We start from the raw sequence: 21,018 nt of genomic DNA, 5'->3' as shown, positions 1-21,018 counted from the left end.
TGTCACCTCCTTATTAATAGACTATCCTCACTCGAATGCAGGCATTCAGAGACGAAGAGTTGAAGAGGCACCTCCAGGCAGTGTACAAAGATGAGCACAACCACCAGGACTTTGGTTCTCATCTCTGCCCCTCATCCATCAGACCCAAGTCCCTTGCAGTACCAGGCATGACCACTTCCTTTTCCATCTCTCCTTCCATGTTTAACTTCCTCCACGAACCCCAGGTAAGTGTTACCATCCTGTCACCTCAGGGTTTGGCCTTAAAGCAGGGTTAGGCAATCCTGCTCCTCAAGTCCGGCCCGGTCCTCCATGTTTTAGATGTCTCTTCCTCACATCAACACACCTGATTCAAATTAGAGGTGCTCGTCAGCTGTCATCAAGGTCTGCAGGTGTGATGAAACAGGGAAACATGTAAAAACATGCAGGACAGCAGCACTCGAGAGCCAGGGTTGCCTAACTCCTGCCTTAAAGTAGGTTTTTTGAAACTTTAGTCTCAAAGCCACTGTATGTAGCAATGCCACTTTTGACCACATGGGAGCAGTTTATGTGTAAACCTCTGGCATCAAACACAATGAAGGCCACCTCCAATGGATGGGACTTATTGATATTCTAAGACATGTTGGAGCATCTCCACTCATTCGCACGGTGTTGTTAGGGGTTTTTATTGCCAACACAGCAGACCTGTATACCCCCACGTGGTCAGAAGTGCTACTGCTACATAGAGTGCTTTTTAAAAGGGATTTTTTTACGGGCATCATGAAGTATTTGTGAGTATGCAGTGTTTTATGTGTAGTAAACAGCAGTCACGGTGCACTAAGACTGCTGGAACCAGCAGTCAGCTGCTTGACAGGCAGGTATCAGGTTAAATGCATAAGTGATGACACAGAGCAACTTCTACATGTTTATTGGTTGAGAAATGAGTGCCAAAGTAAAATACTCTCATGTGCAAAAGTGATCCTGAGTAAAAATTGTAAATTAAAATCAAGATAAACTCTCACCAGGAGATTTAAGTTGTTCGACATGGAAAATTGGCTCCAGCTTGGCCTTCACTGTGAGTGGCTGTTAGCGTAGCTCCTCATCAGAGATCCTCCCGATTGTCCAGACTGAGAGCACTGTAGGGTTGCCACCTTTCAGAAATAGAAATAAGGGACGCCCTGATTTCAGCAGTGCAGGAGCCAAAAAAAAAAGCCCCAAAACTTCTAAACTGAATAAAAATGTGTTTATTTTATATGAAAAAACTAAATGCTTTGATTTAAAGTTTAAAGTGCTTTAATAGCATTGAACTTGCATGACTGTACAGACAGACAACCGTACTAGCAACTGAAATATCCTCCTATGCTACTGTATGTCCACATCAGCCCAGATGTAATATAGCCTACAGGTGAAGAATATGGTGTAAAAGTTAAATTATTTAAATAATTCAACTAGAATATGGTGTAAGAGTTAATTTATTTCAATAATTCAACTAGAATATGGTGTAAGAGTTAATTTATTTCAATAATTCAACTAGAATATGGTGTAAGAGTTAATTTATTTCAATAATTCAACTAGAATATGGTGTAAAAGTTAAATTATTTCAATAATTCAACTAGAATATGGTGTAAGAGTTAATTTATTTCAATAATTCAACTAGAATATGGTGTAAGAGTTAATTTATTTCAATAATTCAACTAGAATATGGTGTAAAAGTTAATTTATTTAAATAATTCAACTAGAATATGGTGTAAGAGTTAAATTATTTCAATAATTCAACTAGAATATGGTGTAAAAGTTAATTTATTTCAATAATTCAACTAGAATATGGTGTAAAGGTTCATTTATTTCAATAATTCAACTAGAATATGGTGTAAAAGTTAATGAAAATACGGTACAAATGGTGTCCCGTATTAGTTCAATATGGGACGCAACATTTTTTTTCTCAAATAAAGGACAATTCCGTATTTTACGGGACGGGTGGCAACCCTAGAGCACTGTGACTGCTGATTGCCGCCACAACTCCCAAGTATGCTAGTTCATCGAGTTATAAACAAACCAAACTATCAACGGATGAAGCAGCTGATTTAGTTTGTAGAATTAATGATTTGTCAATGTTTCCTTATAGGGCCCAGTGATGTCCATCTCTCCCCAGGCCACTTACTTGTCGACAATCATCCCTAACGCCGTCTTGCCCGCTGCAGTTGAAGTAATCGAGATTGATCGCAGCACCAGCCGGACTCGTGGTAGCAGTGTCAATCACGGCGGCAGCGATCGCGCTGTAAGCAAAAGCAGCCTGACATCTGGGGACTCATCAGTCACCCCTGTGTTGTCCAGAAGTTCAGATGATGACGGCTCCCAGAATAATACCTCTCACAACAACTCCACGCTGATGACCTCATCACCATCAGGGTCAAACTGGAGTGAGGCACAATCCTCAAAGATGATTATTTCACATTCCTCGCCTGCATTATCCAAGAGGGGAGGGCTAAATGTGCAGGACAGCAAATCCGAGCGGTCTGAGGACCAGGACCTTGTGAGTCTCCGTAGTGTAGTTAGTGCGATGAGCAACCTCAGCAACACGGGGGATAATGGTGCAGAGCACGGGTCTGGGTGTGGTGCACCAGAGTCAGCAGCTGCAGGGGATCAAGCAAAGGACAAGCGCAACTTCACTCGAAGTCTTTCTGTCCTGAAGACCAAACAACCTCCAGCACCTCCCCGGAGAACAAACTCTCTGCATGGCAAGAAGATCAGAAATGAAGCGAGGCTTGTGGTACAGATAAAAGATCTCGGTGATTCTGCCTCTGAGAAAACTTCCACTGAAAAGAATTCAGTAGAGGACAACCAAATGTTAGCTCAAACAAACACCAGAGGGATTTGCACACCTGTGTCAAACTCCACTGGGTCCAGCTGTGAAGGATCCCCCTCACAGGCCTCTTCACCCCAGACTGGAGGAGTAACAGAATCGCTGCTAGAATCCTGCACCTCCTCCCCACTGAAAACTCCCCCAGACGGAGAGAAATTTGAACGGACAATGTCCCCTTCCAGCGGCTACTCCAGTCAAAGTGGCACTCCGACGCTTTCCCCCAAAGAGATCTCCCCAACCTCTCCAGACCAGCAGAAAAAGAAGCCGGTAAAACCAGAGAGATCTGGGTCGAGGGCCTCGTCTTCAGCGGCCTCCGCTTCTTCCTCACTCACCTCTTTGTCATCTGGTACGTCTGAGCTTGCAAATCCAGATGTTTCCATGTGCAGTTCAACTCTCTCTCCACAGGAATCTTTACCAACCATTGCTACAAAAGACCTTACGTGTAATAACAACCCTTCACATTTTGGGGTAGAAATCAGGGACCTGTTGAACATCCCACCACCCCCTAAAGTCAAAGCTCCGTGTCCTCCCCCTCCAGAGACGTGGGCTCACAACAGGCACACCGTTGAGTTCCTGTGCGGACCATTTCCTAATGTCAGCAAAGAGGCCCAGAAGCCAACACAGATTCAGGAGACCACCATTAAACAGGCAGACACCCAAACAGAAACTGGAAAGAATGGGCAAATCGAAGATGAAAACCAAACAAAAGTAGGAGAACCCGCTTTAGAAATGTCCGAAAGTAAAACAAAGCCCGAGGAATCCTCAGCAATGAATCATCGGGGTGCGGACATGGAGGATGAGCTCAAGGATTGTCCAGTTATAGAACAAATCCAGCAGGAAGAAAAGCAAAACACATGTAGCATGTCTGCTGTGAAGGAGCCAGAGCCTCAAGAAAAAACTCCAAAGAAAGATCCCCCTCCTGTCATGAAGAAACCTCTGGCAGTGCTGCACAGAAAGGCAACGACAAAGCAGCCGTTAGAAACACAACCGATGGAGCTGGGTGGCAGCGCCGCCACAGAGGTGGACGCTGCTTCCCAGAGCCCCGTAACCGTGGTCGTTGAGGAGAGTGAGATGGATGGAGGTGAAGTCCCATCCCTGCAGACACTTCCATCAGAGCTCCCCAAAATGAATAAGATCTCCCCGCCACCTACACCCCCTCCAACATACCACCCTACACCTCCTCTTTCGAGGAAACCTCACCCCCTCTCGGGATCTATACCAGCTAATGAACTGCAGAGGGTGCAGGAGGAGTTGCATGCGGTGGAGTCTTGCTGGCCACCTCCCCCACCTCCTCTGGATGGGGAGTCTGCCTTTGAGGGAGAAGATGATGCCGATTTTCCTCCACCCCCTCCACCACTCGTAACGGACACTTGCATCAAGGTGTTGGACCTTCCTGAAGAGCAGATTGTAGAAAACCAAGACGTGCCCCAAACGATTTCACGACCGGCTGCAACTGACGGCGAACCATTGGCTGATGGGCAAAATTCTGATGGAGGGGCTTCTTGTCCACTAGTGCAGAATATTGCTACAGATGGTGTCACACCTCCATCAGTGGAATCACCTCCTGTGCCGCCTGTTACCAGAGCAGAGAGCCCAGTATCAGCCATGGCTCTTCCTCACTGCGATTTCATGAAGCGTAACTCTCTAAAAGCGGATGATCAGTCCCCATCTGCTCCTCCGGTCAGTCCTCAACCTCCAGCTCCACCCATCGTACCAGTAGCACCACCTCCACCAACGGAGAATTTAACTCATGGGGTCAATTTCCGAAGGCAACCCAGTGGAGCATATAGAGACACGAGGAGCAAGGAACTCCTCTCCCGTCACAAAAGTGCACTCATTCCTAAAGAGGACGCCAACATCCCACTTGTCACCCCCTCGCTCCTCCAGATGGTTCGTCTCAGATCGGTCAGCGTGACTGAAGATGAGGTGAAAGCTCCATCTGAGGATAAATCCACCGCAGAGAAAGATCCAGTGCAGGAGAACTGTCCCGTTTCTATCCAAGGACTTCAGAACATTCCTCAAAAGCCTATCCGAAAGTCTTTGTCACTGAAATCTCCCCCTCAGACTGTAAAAGCATCCTCAGTGACACTGAACTCGCCTTCAACGCGCATGCAGGAGGCCATACGCATGAAGACTGCAGCCATGTCTTCAAGGGACTGTCTCCCCTCCAGGCTGGGTGTGAAGTCAGCCAGTTACAGCTGCACCAGTGAATCAGGAGCTCCGGCTCTGAAAGCGCCCGAAAGCAGTGACGTGCACAAGTCCCCAGCTTCTACCGCCAGCTTCATCTTCTCCAGAAGCACAAAAAAAGTCGTCATAGACACTGCGGCCGCCTCTCCCGAAGCTCAGGCGAGTCTGAAACAGAGCCTGGCGGCGGAGCTCATGCAAGTCTCAGAACAATCGAAGGCTGCTGCCTTCTCAAATGGAGCAGTGAAGTGTGACAAGGTTCCTCCACCTGTAGCGAAGAAGCCGACCCACAGCAGCATGAGTCCCTCACACAATTCCCAAAGCTCTTCTGCAAAGATGGAGCTCAGTGCTGAAGGAAACGGAGCCATTGGAGGAATGCAACACACACCTGCATTGGCATCACCTGAAACAAGTAAGTGATACTTTATTTTTCCTCTGAAGGTTCAGCAACATAATCTGCTGAGCTTGCACACTCGTGGCTGATTCAGCACTGGCATAACTAAAGAATTAACATACTACTTCCTTGCCATGAGAGAGCACAATGTTAATTTTTGCATCACAGAAAACTTGGACAGCCAAGCACCTCAGTGTTGCTTAAAGGGCAAGTTTTAGTTCTGTCCCCTGGTTTGTGTGGAACTTTCCTCCAGTCAAATCTGTGAGCGCACGCTTTAATCAGCCACAATCAGAAGCTCATGATCATGTCTCAATAACTCAATTACATCAGGGCAGAATATTCCTTTAATGCACTCATGTCATCTTCTTCTTCCAGTGACAAGAGTGACAGCGGACACGATTGAAACACTGTTTTGAAAGAGACACGGACGAGACGAGACAAGACTACAAGCAAGTCACAGGACAACTCACAGCGGGGATTCATTAACATTAACCTCAGCTCTCTGAGTTGTGTGCTGTCTTCTCCAAAAGCCTTAGCCTGTAATGGCCTTCCTACATACTTATGCAAAAAAAAAACCTGTCACTCCAAGTTTCTTAAAAAACACGTACAAACAAAAAAAAGAAAAAGCTTTATTATTGAGTATTTTTCTAAGGCATAGTTTATCTCCTATTCAGGGCCCTCAGGGTGAAGTGGTGAACGTTGGCTGAACAGCATGTGTTTGGCCTGTGTGAGATCGCCTCCCAGAGGTTAAAATTAGGTAACGTCAACTACGACTTAAAGCAGATTTTCTGTAGATTTCTTGTCTTTCTTTTCTCCCTCTCCTTCTGTTGTAATATAATGCATACAAGTTTTCACATGACTGCAGAGTATCCGTACAGGACGGGACTTCCCTTTCCTGACTAGACCACCACGTTTGGTTTCATCCTGCTTTCTCACTGCGTGTAAAAATAGCCAGATGATAAATTAATGTTCAACCAAAAAAAAAGCTTTAAATTACATCAATTTCTAAAATATCAGACGGTTGCTTCCCTCAAAGCTTTGAGTTTAGACATACTCTTAAGAAATCTTTTGAAGAACTGTAACACACGCATCTTATTTATTTATGTGTGGTTGTTTCCTCTAGTAGCACTGTCAGTCACCTTTTCCTACCAAATATGAAATATTTAAGACTATTTCAACTGCGACCCTTTGATAAGGGCTTTGATTGTGGCCCTGGATGATTGATACACTGGAGCGGGTAGCGTGAGGTCCGTGTTTTTATTCAATGTCCTGGATCTAAAACTTTGGCTCGAGCCTTTAAAGATGGAAAATCCAGCTTATCAATATTTGCACAAAACACTTTCCCCCAGCGGACTCTTTGGCGAGTCAATGATTCAGACTCTTTGTAAGGGTTTAAAAATCTTTTGGTGATTACAAAAAAAAGATGTACTGGTATTACTTCTATAAATAAAATCTTAAAGTATATTAAATGTTTCCTGAATTCATTTCTTTAAGATGTGACACATTTAGCACTTTCTCGCCAAAACAAACACATTTTCATTCCTTGCAGGCCACAAAATTCCCCCAGCATTTATTGGATATTAGAGATGATGCATTAGATCAGATATGGAGTTGTGTGTAACATAACCTTTGATACAACCGTTTTATAACACAAGGCAGAGTGGTTTTAAAAGCATTCCTATTTAAACAGGTTTGTTGCTCTGACATTTATGTTTATGATGGCAAACAGTGTCCTGTCCAGTTGGAAAAGTACAGAAACATTAAGTCCCTTTCAGAATCCTGAGCTATTCTTTATAAAGTTACCTGCAGGAACAAACAACCCCTTAACTCAACAAGCTCAATTATCTTCATTTTGCTAAATATTTGTTGTATGCGTACATTTAAATGCATCAATAACAATAACCAGTGATGAACCACAACTTGATTTGTAACATGATTATTTTTGTAAATGACTCATTCAGGAATTATGTACTTTCCCCCATCGACTTGGTCGACGCCTTAAGTCTGAAACAGCAAGAACTTTTGGTGTGAATGACCCATTTTCTTCACAAAAAGCATCCAGATGAAGTCTGATGTTGCCGTCCTGGGGGTTTGTGGAAGAGAGTCTTGATGTGGCCGATGAGAGGAGCTTGGATGGTGTGTGTAGAGTATATGTGTGTATTTAGCTAATATTGCCTCCTTTCAGGGTCTTGCATGTGATTTGTCCCAGTTTGGTCATCAACCTTTGGTCTTTCCACTGAGCTACACAATCGTCTGAGATCTTCAGGTCCTCCTACAACAGAGACCATGGTTATGTTTCCTGCATTTAAAAAGTTTGTCTTTCAAAAGTAAAGTATATGAACTTCTGCAACAAAACTGTAAAACCTGTCTGGAACATACCTGAAGTTTCTCCCACACTTTCTTCTTGGGGTTCAGTCGTTCATCCGGCTTGCCAGACTCGTGTCCTTCCACAAAGACCCGTTCCCCTGGCGATGATCCCTCTGGAGGGTCCAGAGGCTCCACCCTCCTGGGCTCCCCTTCTCTGAAAATCCAATAACAGAGACTGAATGAGTCACAAGACCCGCTAAAGGGATAAGCTACATTTGTTTCTCTGACACTCACACTGAGGCACATAGCAGCATGGCCTGGGACTCGATCCCTCGCATCTTCTGCGGCTTCAGATTGCAGAGGAGCAAGACCAGTCTGTCTTGCAGGTCCTCCTGTGAGACGTAGGCGACCAGTCCGCTGACGACGGTCCTCGGTTCCGGCTCTCCCACGTCAATCTTCTCCAGATACAGTGAATCAGCATCCGGATGCTGCACGTTGGACAGAAAGGACAGTGAAAGCAGAGATACCGGTGATATTTCCTTGTCATTTCCACACAGAAAAAAATACATTTATATACAGGGCTGCACATAATTATTTTGGTCTGGTGCTCAGAGGAGCCCCTGGAAATGTGACTTGGGGCTCCAAAAACGCGGTGACCCGTCTCGCCGGATCGATAAAAGAGGGATGCAGGAATAAGTTATAGGCAAAACGATATTTATTCACGTATAAAGATGAATTAACAAATTATGGTGCGTGTTAGTCTGTAGAGTCAGTATAAAAGTTAAAGTTTTTATCGGCCAGATTGGGATGCTCATGGCATATTTTGCACATAGAAATAAAGGACGCCCCGATTTCAGCAGCCAAAAAAAAGCCCCAAAACTTCTAAACTGCATAAAAATGTGTTTATTTTATATGAAAAAACGTGTTCTTTAATAGCATTGAACTTGCATGACTATACAGACAGCCAACCATATAGCAGCTGAAATAGCTGCCTATGCTATGTATGTCCACATCAGCCAAGGTGTAGAATATTGCTTCAGGTGAAGAATATGGTGTAAAAGTTAACTTATTTCAATAATTCAACTAGAATTTGGTGTAAAAGTTAATTTATTTCAATAATTCAACTAGAATTTGTTGTAAAAGTTAACTTATTTCAATAATTCAACTAGAATATGATGTAAAAGTTAATTTATTTCAATAATTCAACTAGAATATGGTGTAAAAGTTAATCTATTTCAATAATTCAACTTAAAAGGTGAAACTAATATATTACCTAGTCTTATTACATTCAAAGAAAGATATCTTGAACCTTTATTTGTTATAATTTTGATGATGGAATTGTTTATTGATTTCATAAAATATTCTCTAATTTATTTTCTATTTGGGGTTTTCATAAACTGTGCCATAATCAGAGAGCAGCGTCTTGCTGGTGGAGGAAATTGCTGCACGCAGTGACGGACACTGGCTGATTTATGGTTCCGCGTTGCACCAACGCAGAGCTTGCGGGGTAGGATACGCGGGAACGCGACTTACGGTGCGCGTCGCCGCGTAACATCATGCAGCCACTTTTCGGCGAACACACGTTTTCTGTTCGATTCGGGTAGTGGTTCAGTTTGGCGTCTCTTTGTAGTTGGTGGCGGTGGAACGCCAAAATAATTACTTAATGGCGCTTGCTTCTTGGACATTTTGACGAGACGTGTCGGGGTTTGTTCAGTAAAGCTGATCCTTACCTCTCTTCCTGCCCACCCACCGCCGCAACGATCATGGAGGGGGAGTAAGGACGCGCTGTGATTGGCCAGTACAAACTTTGAGTTGCAGTTCTGGGGAAAAGCTCTCCCAATAGATTTTTTAATATTAGTATTCTGGTCTGGCCACAACCAATAATATGAGCCCCAGCTGTTGGTACGCAAAAGCGCTTCGCAGCACAAGATTGACAGCGCACTGAGGATTTTGACGGCGCATGCGCTCTGGCGGCCCACTTATGTGCAGCCCTGTTTATATAAATCACTTAAATGATCAGGTATCAGTTGATTTACCTTCTCCACGCTGACGATCTTGCCCACCCTGATGTCCAGTTTAGAGGGGGCCAACTCATCGTCCTCACCTCCACCTGCTGCCTTAGCACCCTTTCCTCCTGCTTCTGATAATGCACAAGCAAAGCAACGATTAGTCTCAGCATAAACATTTCATTACATGTGGAACTAATCGTGTTGTTAAACACTGACTTGTCTTGGAAGCACTAGGATAGGCAGTGTTTGTGAGTTTTCGGAGCTCAGGAGACGTAAACTTCTTCCTGATTGGCTCCAGTAGCTCATTCAGTGCAACCTCCACCGAGGCCTTCAGGTCTCCTGGATGAATCATCTAAAATAAGTGAAGCAGGGTCAGCTGTTAGACCAAAGTGTGAGTACACAATCCAGAAGATCCACAACTTGGATTCTTCTTATAAATCTAGCTCACCTCTTCAGAAAATTCCTTCTCCACTTCTTCAAATACAGAAAAGATTTTGTCTCCACCCCATTTGGGATCTCTTTTGACGCAAAACTCTGAAACACAGAAATCCCGTTTGTCCATATATGTTTCATGTACGAACAAACCTGAAGGCAGGGCAACAGGAGGTTGTATGAGGTAGTTTTTTTGTTTGTTTTTTACCTCCTTTTAGAGGGAAGAGGACATATCTAACAAAAGAAAGAACTCCGTTGTTCTGGATGTTCCCCGGCTCACAGAAGGCTTTCTTCAGCTTCTTCTTGACGTCCTCTTTTGAGTCAAGTAGATCAATTTTTGACTCCTGTAGGTTAAAAAAGGTTAAAAAAGTTAATCATCAGTTAAGATGTGTTTCCATAAAAAAACCTCAAGCTGTCTTTCCTCTAGAATAAACATTTTCTACAGCCTTACTTCTTCTGATGAACTCATCTTAGCCCCTGTCAGACCTGGAACCATTGGATTCATTAGATGAGCTCGCTTAGCGTAACCAAGGGAGGGCAGGTACTGCAAACAAATAAACAAATAAACGTTTCTCACACAGTATTGACTTCAGATTGGTCGTTTGTTCAACCAAACGCAAGTTCATGCCCACACAAACTTTACAAGTCAGAATAAAGTTCACACACAACAACTGCATCTAAAATTAGAGCCGTCCTGATGGATCGTCACCATCCACTCAGTGTCTTCTTGAACTTCAAGCGATGTCTCTAGTTTTGGATTCCCGGTTAAGATGAACTCACAATCAAACTGATGCTGGATGAAAGTAAAAACTATGTCACTGCAGTTTCCAGAGACCAGAGCTGTTCTGGTCAGCTGACGTCACCCTCAATGCCTTGCAAAGTAAACAATAAAAGCAGCCTAGAAGTGGGGGGATTTTCACTGATATCACAAAGACAAACACATCTCAAGTCTCAAACTATAATCCCTGACCATTTAAGATATGTAGAAAATTAAAAAACTACAGGAAATGAAAGAGGACATGAAGTTAGTTGATGTGAGAAAAGAGGATGCAGGCGACAGGGTGGAGGCGGATAATTTCGCAGTGGTAACCCCTGAAAGGAAAATAAGACGACCGGAAACTGAGCTTTGTGCGCACATACAAGTCTTAACGGAGCCACCAGGGGTCCGTTTCACAAAGCAGGTTCAACAAACTGAGTCTAATCCTGAACTCTTAGTTGATCTACTCTGAGATCGGAAACTCTGAGTTTTCGGTTCCAGAACAGCAGTTTAGAGTTAATTTAGTCAACTCTAAGTAGTTTCACCTGGAGTTAAGCACGTGCGCCACAACTATAAAAAGCCAGCATCAATTGAGCCCTGATACAACGATTCACCATGGCAACCGTCGACCACATAAGACCCCCCCCCCCCCCCCCCCCCCTCATATGTTGAAATGTGATGTCCCACAGTCCATGAAGACAGTGGTCGAGCGTTATCAATCTCGTTTTTAGCGCGCTCTGCAGTGTTACTAACTAACAAAAATGTAAAGGAAGCAGACAACCATGCAATTTAAAAAAAAAAAAAGAAAGAAGGCAAGTGATGGGTCCAATGTTGCCCCAGCAGCAGAACATATTAACGAGGCTGTTAGCCACTGATGGATTAATTATCCAAGTTCATCTTAAGGTAAGATATCAAATCACCCTACCCTCTAATAAATCTGTTTAAGGGAAATATTCAACTTTTTTTTACTCTCTCTCTTTCTGTCTTCTGCCCTCTCCCTCTCCTTTTTGCATTTGGACTTTAACTGTTTGAAGTTAAACTGGGATGTCCCTGTGATATAGTTGTATTGACATAGTGAATAAAGTGAACAGAATGAGTTAAATTGCGTTTGTCAGATACGCTTTTTCTGCTCTCTAACTCTGCCGCTTACTGTCCGTGGTGCAGAAAACGGATGCATATTGCGTAAAAGGCCCACTGAGGGAGGAGACGGAGAGAAACTCAGAGTTTATTGAAGAAAACCTGCTAGCGAGCAGGTTAGGTTCAGAGAGCCTGTTACTACGGTAACTGACCGAGAGCTTAAGTTACCTCCCTTTGTGAAACAGAAAACTCAGAGTTTCCCTCATTTCAGGGTTAACAGACTCAGAGTTTTCACTAAACCTGCTTTGTGAAACGGACCCCAGGACTTCTGAAGTTCGACCACGGACAAGATTCACCAGCGTGTCACTCACATATTTCTATGGTCACACATTTGAAACGTTTCTCACTACAGTTATTTCTAAATGGTGGGTGCAAATCCATAATGTAAATATTTCTGAAAGTGGAAAACGAGAGCTTTTGACGGTGAACTGTATGATACACTCGACAATACAGTTAATGTATGCTGAGTGACCACCAGCAGTTTTCAGAGGGGAGAGTTATGGAGAGTTCTAATGAGTTTTGGAGAGCAGTTCTTTTGCTATTTATTTGCTCATCAGTCTCCAAACCCCCCCCCCCAAAAAAAACAAGCAACACCAGTAAGCATGTTTTTGGTATCGCATGTACAATTTTCTCTACTCCGAGTCGCTCATTGCAGAGTTCTGCCCCGATGCGCTCACAGGTGAGACACTCCCACCAGCGGACAGAGAGCGTGGCGGAAAACATGTCGCCAGCCACCTGACGAGACAAAAATACCTGCGCTTTTTAAACTTCTTTTAAGCCGTTATATGGACTGGTGTCCTTAAAAGAAACATGATCATTATTTCTTTAGGAGGAGTTGCGAGTTCCAATCCACAGCACAAAACAGACGTGTGATGGTCTAACCAACTAATATTCAATTAAAAAAGAATCAGGTGCCAAGGAATTTAATCATTGACTTTTCGTTACAACCCTAGAGCCAACGTAAATCTAATAATCCAGACAAGTCTGGGTTACTCTTTTTCTAAGTTTATGTTCTGGGGATCGGGGCACTAAAAACACTAAGAACAAACATATACATTATCCAAACTAGTTAAAAACAACAATGCTTCGTCAGAACAGGATAAAACAAGTAGTTCAAGTTAACAGTAAAAACTTAAATGTTTGAATTTTTATTCGTGTCTTTGTTCCAATATCTTGTTGGATCGGTTGCATCGGTATCAATCACGTGATACTGATGTAATTAATCTAGTGATGCACCGAAATGAAAATTTGTGGCCGAAACCGAAACTAATAATAAACACTTGGCTGAATACCGAACAATACCGAACATGGTTCTTCGCAGTTTATTTATTTTGCCAATTTTTGCACCATTGCATAAATCAAATAAATTTGATTTAGGCATGCTTTTAAAAGAAAAAAATCTTTTACAAAATTACAAGGTAGAAAACATTTGTTGAACATAAAAAACTGAACATTTTTTAATTTCCCAGCATTTCTTAAATATTCCAGCAGACATTATACCAGCAAAGAACAATAACTTAAAATAAATAAATTAGCAAAATACATTTTGTGGCCATCTTTGAGCTTACGTTAGGCTTAACTGACTGAACATTGTAACATAGGCCTTAAAACAATAAAAATGCATTAAAGCGCTCAGGGTTTTTTATCATTTCAAATGATAAATCAAACTTGTAGTGCTGAAAGACTTTGCAGATGTTCCCCCTCTAGATATTTGAGCGGAACATTCATTGCAAACAGCCATTCTTGTATTATTCTTTGACACTCTAAAATACTTCCACACTGCTGACATGTTTGCACCGCACCACTTCACTCCACGCTCTTCGCTGTTTGATTTCGTCATCTAAAAACACCTGTAATAGATTGATTTATGTTGTTTTGGTTCCACCTGCTGGTGAATGTTAGGTCAAATTCTTATGTGGTTAGTTTTTGGTTGGCCAACTATTTATGTAGTGCGCAACAGTTACGGAGCGGCCAGTATATTTCCTTATTTTACAACGCCGTTATTAATTGTTCGGTTTTTTTCCCACTTATTCCACCGAACACCGAAAGTGTTTTTTTGCCATTTTCGCCCGATCAATTTCGGTTACCGAACAATTTCGGTTACCGAACAATCGGTGCATCACTAAATTAATTCATATAAATGAATGCATTGTGGATATCCCGTGTTGTGACACTGCAGTAGACGCATATTATGACAATTTGAAGGAGCATTCATGGAAAAAGTGTGTTGATGAACAAGAATGTAGTAAATACCTTCTCTGCCAAAGTGAAAATCTTTCTCTGGTCAACTCCTCCAAACTGGGCATCCACCTTCAGGTACTCCTCATCCAAAGCCTGAAAACAAAGACAAACAGACTCTACAATAATCAATCCATAAGTATTTGAGGACACAGTGCTTGGTCATGAGACTGTTTCCTCTCTTCATCTAGAACAGTGTTCTTGCCTGTAGTCCAGGGTACAGCAGCCCACTCAGCAGAGGGTGCTCCACCTGCTTCACAACTTCAGCGCCGGCCTTCTTGGCATCATGCTCCGTCACCATGGAGGACAAGCGGTATACATCCAGAGTGTACTCTCTGACGAGTATAAAAGGACAGGCTTAAAGCTTCACTATGCAAGTTTAACAAGCGCACGTACAGCCGTGTGAGCACTACTGACCGGCTGAGTTGGAATTCAGTTCCTTTGATAAACCGTAGTTTGTCCAGAGGCACACCGATGCTCTCCAACATGGCTTTGATAACCTGCTCGTAGTACTTCACCCTGAGCTCCAGCAGCTCCCAGGGAGCTTTCATGTTGTCTAAGTAAGCATGCAAGTCCGCGAAGAGAATTGTAACCTGAGGAAAAGAGAGGAGGAAAAACATGTGTATAATTAGGGGTGGGCAAGAATATCGATATGGCAATATATCGCGATACTTTTCCAGCCGATTCAATATCGATATTAAAAATTTGAATATCGATTTTTTTTTTTTTTACATTTTTTATCCCCGATTTTTTTCCCATTCTATCACCCAGTGCTCCTACCTAAGTGACAGTCCTGGGCATTGCCACTCTCTACCAACCCTGGGAGGGCCCTGCACTGAGCTCAGGTTTTATTTCACGTTTTATTTCATTTTATAATTTATTTTTTATATAAAACAATTGCCTCTCCTTAAAAAATGAAAAATAATGGACAGAGGTTTATTTATTTATGGATTTATATCTATACTGACTGATCACTGTGCCTGTCCTTGGTTTTAGTACCCATCTTTCTTGTGTTTATTATCATTTGCCACATAATTAAAGCAACCTCATACTAAATTTAATGTTAATTTCATATGATGTAAATAATATGAAAAACATATACAAATAAGTTGTAACTTTAGCTTGTATAGTTATAATAAAACATTGTTTTGACTCAGTTTGTCCCATGAATTGTCACTATAATCTGATGAACGTGCAACTCGGATTTTAAGATCCATCACTATCATCTGATGTACATATATACAACTTGGATTTTAAGATGTGTAATGCATTTTTAAATTTTTCGGTGAACTATGTAGAATATAATAATCGGGATATCGCATAATCGGGATATCGCAATGTGTATCGTATCGTGGCTCAAGTATCGTGATGCGTATCGTATCGTGAGGTCCTTCCCAATACCCACCCCTATGTATAATCAAATAGTAACTGAGACAACCAGTTTGACCTGAAATAAATCAAAAGACTTGACACAAGATTGTTTTAAAAACATGTACCCACCTCACAACCTGCCCTGAGGAAGTCTGCTATCTTGGACATGGGGACAAAGTAGGCTACGTGTGGTTTGCCAGTGGTCGCAGTTCCCCAGTAGACCTTCAGCTCCCTCTCCTGAAGCACCTGCTTCAACTTTTCCTCTCCCAGGACCTCCTGCAACACACATCACCGAGCCTCCTGATAAGAAGCTGCACGGAGGTTTTAGACAGCCTGAAGCCATGTCAGTGCATCCCACCTGCAGGTTCCTGGTAATGAGGTTGAACTTCTCATCTGGACTCAGCTGATCTGCCATCGCGCAGGGACCTAAAGACAGAGCAGGTTAGGTACTCATGTTGGTCTGCTTACGTTTCTGCACAGCATATACGTCATTTTAGTGGTTAACTTCAATCAACAAGAAGGAGCGAGCAGGTTACCTCATCATTCACATTAGTCCATGGGCCAGAGGCCAACATTTCACTTGTCAGTACCACTCATGTTGACAAAACATGCTTATGATTTTTGAAAATATCTATGTCTGTAGATGATATTTTGGTATGATAACCCTTCCTTAGTGGCAGCTGTATCATAGTTTGAGTGACATTGTGTGATGATTCTGTACTTGGTTAACCTTCTTAACACTATCTTAAGTACACACAGAACTTGATAGCCTAACTATAATCAGATCTTGACATATTCCCATTAATAACTATGTTAATTTTGTTTACAATATTGTTATGTGTATAATGTTGTTTATAAAACTAAGCTGGTTCCTTATCTCACTGTGGTGTTCTTTATGTCCTGTATTTGCATGATAAAGACCAGTTTGTGACATTAGCCTAGTGGCTGAGTTTCATAGGAGCCTAATGATGCTCTTCTAGTTTAAGGCTCACAATGACCTGCAACAATGATATAGTATGGGGTATATTATACATTTCCTGAATCCTTATGGTCCTGTGAGTATTCCAGTTTTTGTATTTTGTGTCTCTGTTGTTCCTAGGTGACACAGGGCTAAAAGATAGTATATCATTTAGGCGAAAATTGTGTAAAAATGTGTGTTGTTTATAGTTTAAAGAGCTGCAGTGAACTCTATGTTGGTCAGAAAGATTCACATCTTAGCTTGAATGAATGCTTAAAAGGTTCCCTTTAAAATGATACCAAACACAATATTGTGAAACATTGACAGATATCCTGTACATGAGTCTAAACCAGGATATGCAGCAGCATGTAAAGTGTAATTTTCTGAAGGGGCTGGGTAACTTCATGAGCTGATAACTATGATACAGCTGCCACTCAGGAAGGGTTATCATTAGGGCTGCACGATTAATCGTTAAAAAAATCGCGATCTCGATTCATGCTTGAACGCGATCTCATTTCCAAATGACGACGATTTAAAAAAAAAAAAAAAAAAACTTTTTTTTTTTTAAAGATTGGCTGCATAAAAAAAGGACTAGGCCTATGTTATCTATCTCTCTCTCTGTTATATTTTGTTAATGATTGTGGATTACATTTGGAGAAACATCTACCTTTCTCATCACCTGACACATATTGCACATAAATATTGTTAAAATTGTTATTGTTAAAATTATTTAAAGACAAGAGAGATGTTTATTGTTTTTATGTTCAATGTCAGCTGTTACAGCAAAAAGCAGCCAGAGGAATAATTTGTTGCCTCAGAACTACAGGATCTGTTACAAGTCCCCTTTCTGAAAGGGTGTTCAACTCAGGGAGGAACAAATATTGTTCAAAATTGTTATTATTGTAAAGAAGAAGACAAGAGATGTTTATTGTTATTATATTTTTGTTCAGCTGTTGCAAAGTTAAAGTAATAAGTGCAATAAATTTTATATTGGAAAAAAATCGTGAGAGAATCGTGATCTCAATTCTAAGCAAAAAAATCGTGATTCTCATTTTGTCCAGAATCGTGCAGCCCTAGTTATCATACCAAAATATCATCTATAGACATGGATGTTTTCAAAATTATAAGCAAGTTTTGTCACCTTGAGTGGTGCTGATATCTGGCCTGGCCCATGAACTACATGTCAGAGTGACCGGTGTTCTGGTGTCGTGCCAAAAAGTGATTGCCTGCCAGAATCTGATTACTCCCCTGAAAATGAGTTTTTTTACCTGCCAAAAATTGATTGAAGGCCAAATACAGTTAATGAAAGGTTGTTTCTACCTAAATATGATTTGATCTCATTCTTGAGCTTCATAATATAAACACTAGAGCTCACAGGCTTGCTTTTAACTCTTTTAAAAGGACCATTACAACACAAAATAGGCATTTTCACCTGCCAAAAATTGATTGAAGGCCAAATGCAGTTAATGAAAAGTTGTTTCTGCCTAAATATGACTTAATCTCATTCTTGAGCTCCCGCGGCCAGAAATCAGAAGAAATCACATTCTGGCAGGCAATCACTTTTTGGCACAACACCGGCAGAGCTGTAGTAAAGGTTTAATGCAGCATGTGTCGTAGCCAGACTGAATATGACATGGATCATAACTAGGGTTACCACCTTTCAGAAATAGAAATAAGGGACGCCCTGATTTCAGCAGCGCAGGAGCCAAAAAAAAGCCCCCAAACTTCTAAACTGCATAAAAATGTGTTTATTTTATATGAAAAAACAAAATGCTTTGATTTAAAGTGCTTTAATAGCATTGAACTTGCATGACTGTACAGACAGCCAACCATATAGCAACTGAAATATCCTCCTATGCTATGTATGTCCACATCAGCCAGGATGTATAATATAGCCTACAGGTGAAGAATATGGTGTAAAAGTTGATTTATTTCAATAATTCAACTAAAATATGGTGTAAAAGTTAATTTATTTCAATAATTTAACTAGAATATGGTGTAAAAGTTAATTTATTTCAATAATTCAACTAGAATATGGTGTAAAAGTTAATTTATTTCAATAATTCAACTAGAATATGGTGTAAAGGTTCATTTATTTCAATAATTCAACTAGAATATGGTGTAAAGGTTCATTTATTTCAATAATTCAACTAGAAGATGGTTTAAAGGTTCATTTATTTCAATAATTCAACTAGAATATGATGTAAAAGTTAATTTATTTCAATAATTCAACTTAAAAGGTGAAACTAATATATTACCTAGTCTTATTACATGCAAAGCAAGATATGTTAAACCTTTATTTGTTATCATTTTGATGATGGAGTTGTTTATTAATTTCATAAAATATTCTATAATTTATTTTTTATTTGGGGTTTTCATAAACTGTGAGCCATAATCACCAAAATTATAACAAATAAAGGCTTGAAATATCTCACTTTGCATGTAGTGGGAAATAATATATTTGTTTCACTTTAAGTTGAATTTACTACGAATGAAGTTTTGCAATATATTCAAATTTTCCGACCTTCACCTGTATACAGGGGTGGAAAGTAACAAAGTACATTTACTCACGTTACTGTAATTGAGTACTTTTTATGAGTAATTTGTAATTTTCTAAGTAGTTTTTGAAATATGTAATTTTTACTTTTACTCAAGTACATTTTGACCCAAGTATTTTACTTCGCTACATTTGAACTCACGTTACTGAGTACAAAATTTATGGTGAAAATCTTGTGGGCATTTTATTGTGGTTTATTGTGAATAGCAGGATCCTGCGGGCATTTATTTAGTGTTTGAATACTTTGATTCTGGTTTTAGTGTTGTCGGTTGAACAATATGACAGAAAATAGTTTGCACTTTACAGTGCAGGTTGTGACTGTCCTTTTTATCCTGTTCTGTGAAAGTAAAAGGATCATGTTACTGAGCTCAGCTGAGCTTTTACAAGTGTGGATGTTAAATAAATTAAATTAATACTTTAATATGCCTCCAAGTTGATTAAAACAACTTGTGTTGGATTTCATTCGTGAAATTTTGCATTAAATTTTTTTTTGCATTAAATAACTGAAAGTAACTTTTACTCAAATTACATTTTAAATGAAGTACTTTTGTACTTTTACTCGAGTAAATTTTTAGATGAGTACTTTTACTTTTACTTTGAGTAGGATTTAAGCAAAGTAAAGATACTTTTACTCAATTACAATTTTATAGTACTTTTTCCACCTCTGCCTGTATATTATGACATAAATAAATAAGAGCATAATATGTGTATCTTTATTGGTTCAATACGGAACGCAACTTTTAATTCCCATTACGGAACAATTCCGTATTTCAAGGGACGGGTGGCAACCCTAGGCTAGACACCGACAAAAGATGACGCGGGCATTTAAATGGACCCTTGTAAAGGAATGACACCCGTCATTCAACCCACGATTTAGCGTGTACAGTTTAGAATGGTAGTGTTTTTGTCGTTTTCACAGGAGTGAATGAATGAAGCGCTAGTTAGCGTCAACACCATGTGCAGCTAAAAACACCGATCAAACCCACAAACCTCTGCCTCATGTACGTAAACTAGTCGCTATATTACCCCCCACTTCACGATGATTTATGTGTACTATTAAGTAATACTGTAAAACCTTACCTTATACGCTGTTATTATTCCACTAAGGTGCCGATGAGGCGAGCCGGTGTTGCATCAGCGACAGACTCTGCTATCGACTCTCGACGCCTCCAGGGAAGAGCAATCGAGTGCAGACTCCTGCAAGTCTATCGTTCAGCCAGTATGGAGGGTTAAGCCTGAATTATGGTTCTGCGTTAAATCGACGCAGAGCCTACGCCGTAGGGTACATCGTAGCCTACGACGTAGGCCTTGCGTTGGTGTAACGCGGAACCATAAATCAGCCTTTAGGAGGGGAAATTAAATACATAAATATCTCATGATAATAAATTGCGAAATACATATCTGTGAAACTCCCATGTATTGATTAAATATATCCTAAATCTCATAAAAGCACCCTTGAATAATTACATTTACCATTAAATAATCAAATATATCATTAAATCATTAAAAACATAACGGAATTATGAAATATGCAATTCATTAATGAAATACCCCATTAAATAATAAAATCTACCGTTTTGAATCATTAATTTGAAAATGTCCCTTTTCAAGAAAAACGTATTTGAAAATACATTACATTATTTCACTGTGTATTTATTTATTTCATTCCTCCTGTGTGAGCACTGTTGTCAGGAAAAAGTTTAAACTGTAAAAAGAAACAGCCATCAAACTCATATATTTTATTTATTCATATATTTTCTCATATTTTTTAATAATTTTCTTTCTTAAAAAAGGACTTTTAGTATTTTTACATTCATTATTTCAAAAGGTAGATT

The 21,018-nt window shown here is 40.6% G+C and overlaps 2 protein-coding genes across 5 annotated transcripts in view; one reads left to right on the top strand and one right to left on the bottom strand.

Annotated features, from left to right (window-relative positions):
* nhsl3 (NHS like 3) overlaps positions 1-6,890 on the top strand; it is a 46,905-nt gene extending 40,015 nt beyond the window's left edge. For 3 of the 4 annotated variants that reach the window (XM_061741005.1, XM_061741007.1, XM_061741008.1), the window contains 3 exons: positions 21-224; positions 2,102-5,435; positions 5,793-6,890. In XM_061741005.1, coding sequence (XP_061596989.1) covers positions 21-224; positions 2,102-5,435; positions 5,793-5,833 — 3,579 coding nt within the window. In that variant the 3' untranslated portion in view covers positions 5,834-6,890. The remainder of the gene's footprint in view (positions 1-20; positions 225-2,101; positions 5,436-5,792) is intronic. The other variant, XM_061741006.1, reaches the window with a different exon arrangement.
* Positions 6,033-20,352, bottom strand: yars1 (tyrosyl-tRNA synthetase 1). Its single transcript, XM_061741010.1, has 14 exons — positions 20,264-20,352; positions 16,027-16,094; positions 15,798-15,944; positions 14,715-14,890; positions 14,503-14,632; positions 14,313-14,393; positions 10,617-10,709; positions 10,374-10,509; positions 10,182-10,267; positions 9,950-10,085; positions 9,761-9,864; positions 8,019-8,212; positions 7,797-7,938; positions 6,033-7,689 (listed from the first exon to the last, which is right to left on the bottom strand). The coding sequence occupies exons 2-14, from the start codon at positions 16,081-16,083 to the stop codon at positions 7,579-7,581; spliced, it is 1,593 nt and encodes a 530-aa protein (XP_061596994.1). The 5' UTR covers positions 16,084-16,094; positions 20,264-20,352; the 3' UTR covers positions 6,033-7,578.
* Between the last annotated feature and the right edge of the window lie 666 nt (positions 20,353-21,018).

The sequence above is a fragment of the Cololabis saira genome, chromosome 15 (assembly GCF_033807715.1).
Source record: "Cololabis saira isolate AMF1-May2022 chromosome 15, fColSai1.1, whole genome shotgun sequence".
NCBI classification, from domain to species: Eukaryota; Metazoa; Chordata; class Actinopteri; order Beloniformes; family Belonidae; genus Cololabis; species Cololabis saira.
Note: the sequence above shows the minus strand (reverse complement) of the source record. Positions and strands in the feature narration are given on the sequence as shown.

Bases quoted from the DNA above. Each gene is read 5' to 3' on its own strand.
- yars1 (XM_061741010.1), bottom strand. From the start codon at position 16,083: ATGGCAGATCAGCTGAGTCCAGATGAGAAGTTCAACCTCATTACCAGG. The intron at 7,939-8,018 runs GTGAGTGTCAGA...TTGGATTTTCAG, and splicing joins ATGCTGCTATGTGCCTCAGT to AGAAGGGGAGCCCAGGAGGG. The intron at 7,690-7,796 runs GTATGTTCCAGA...TCTCTGTTGTAG, and splicing joins AAGTGTGGGAGAAACTTCAG to GAGGACCTGAAGATCTCAGA.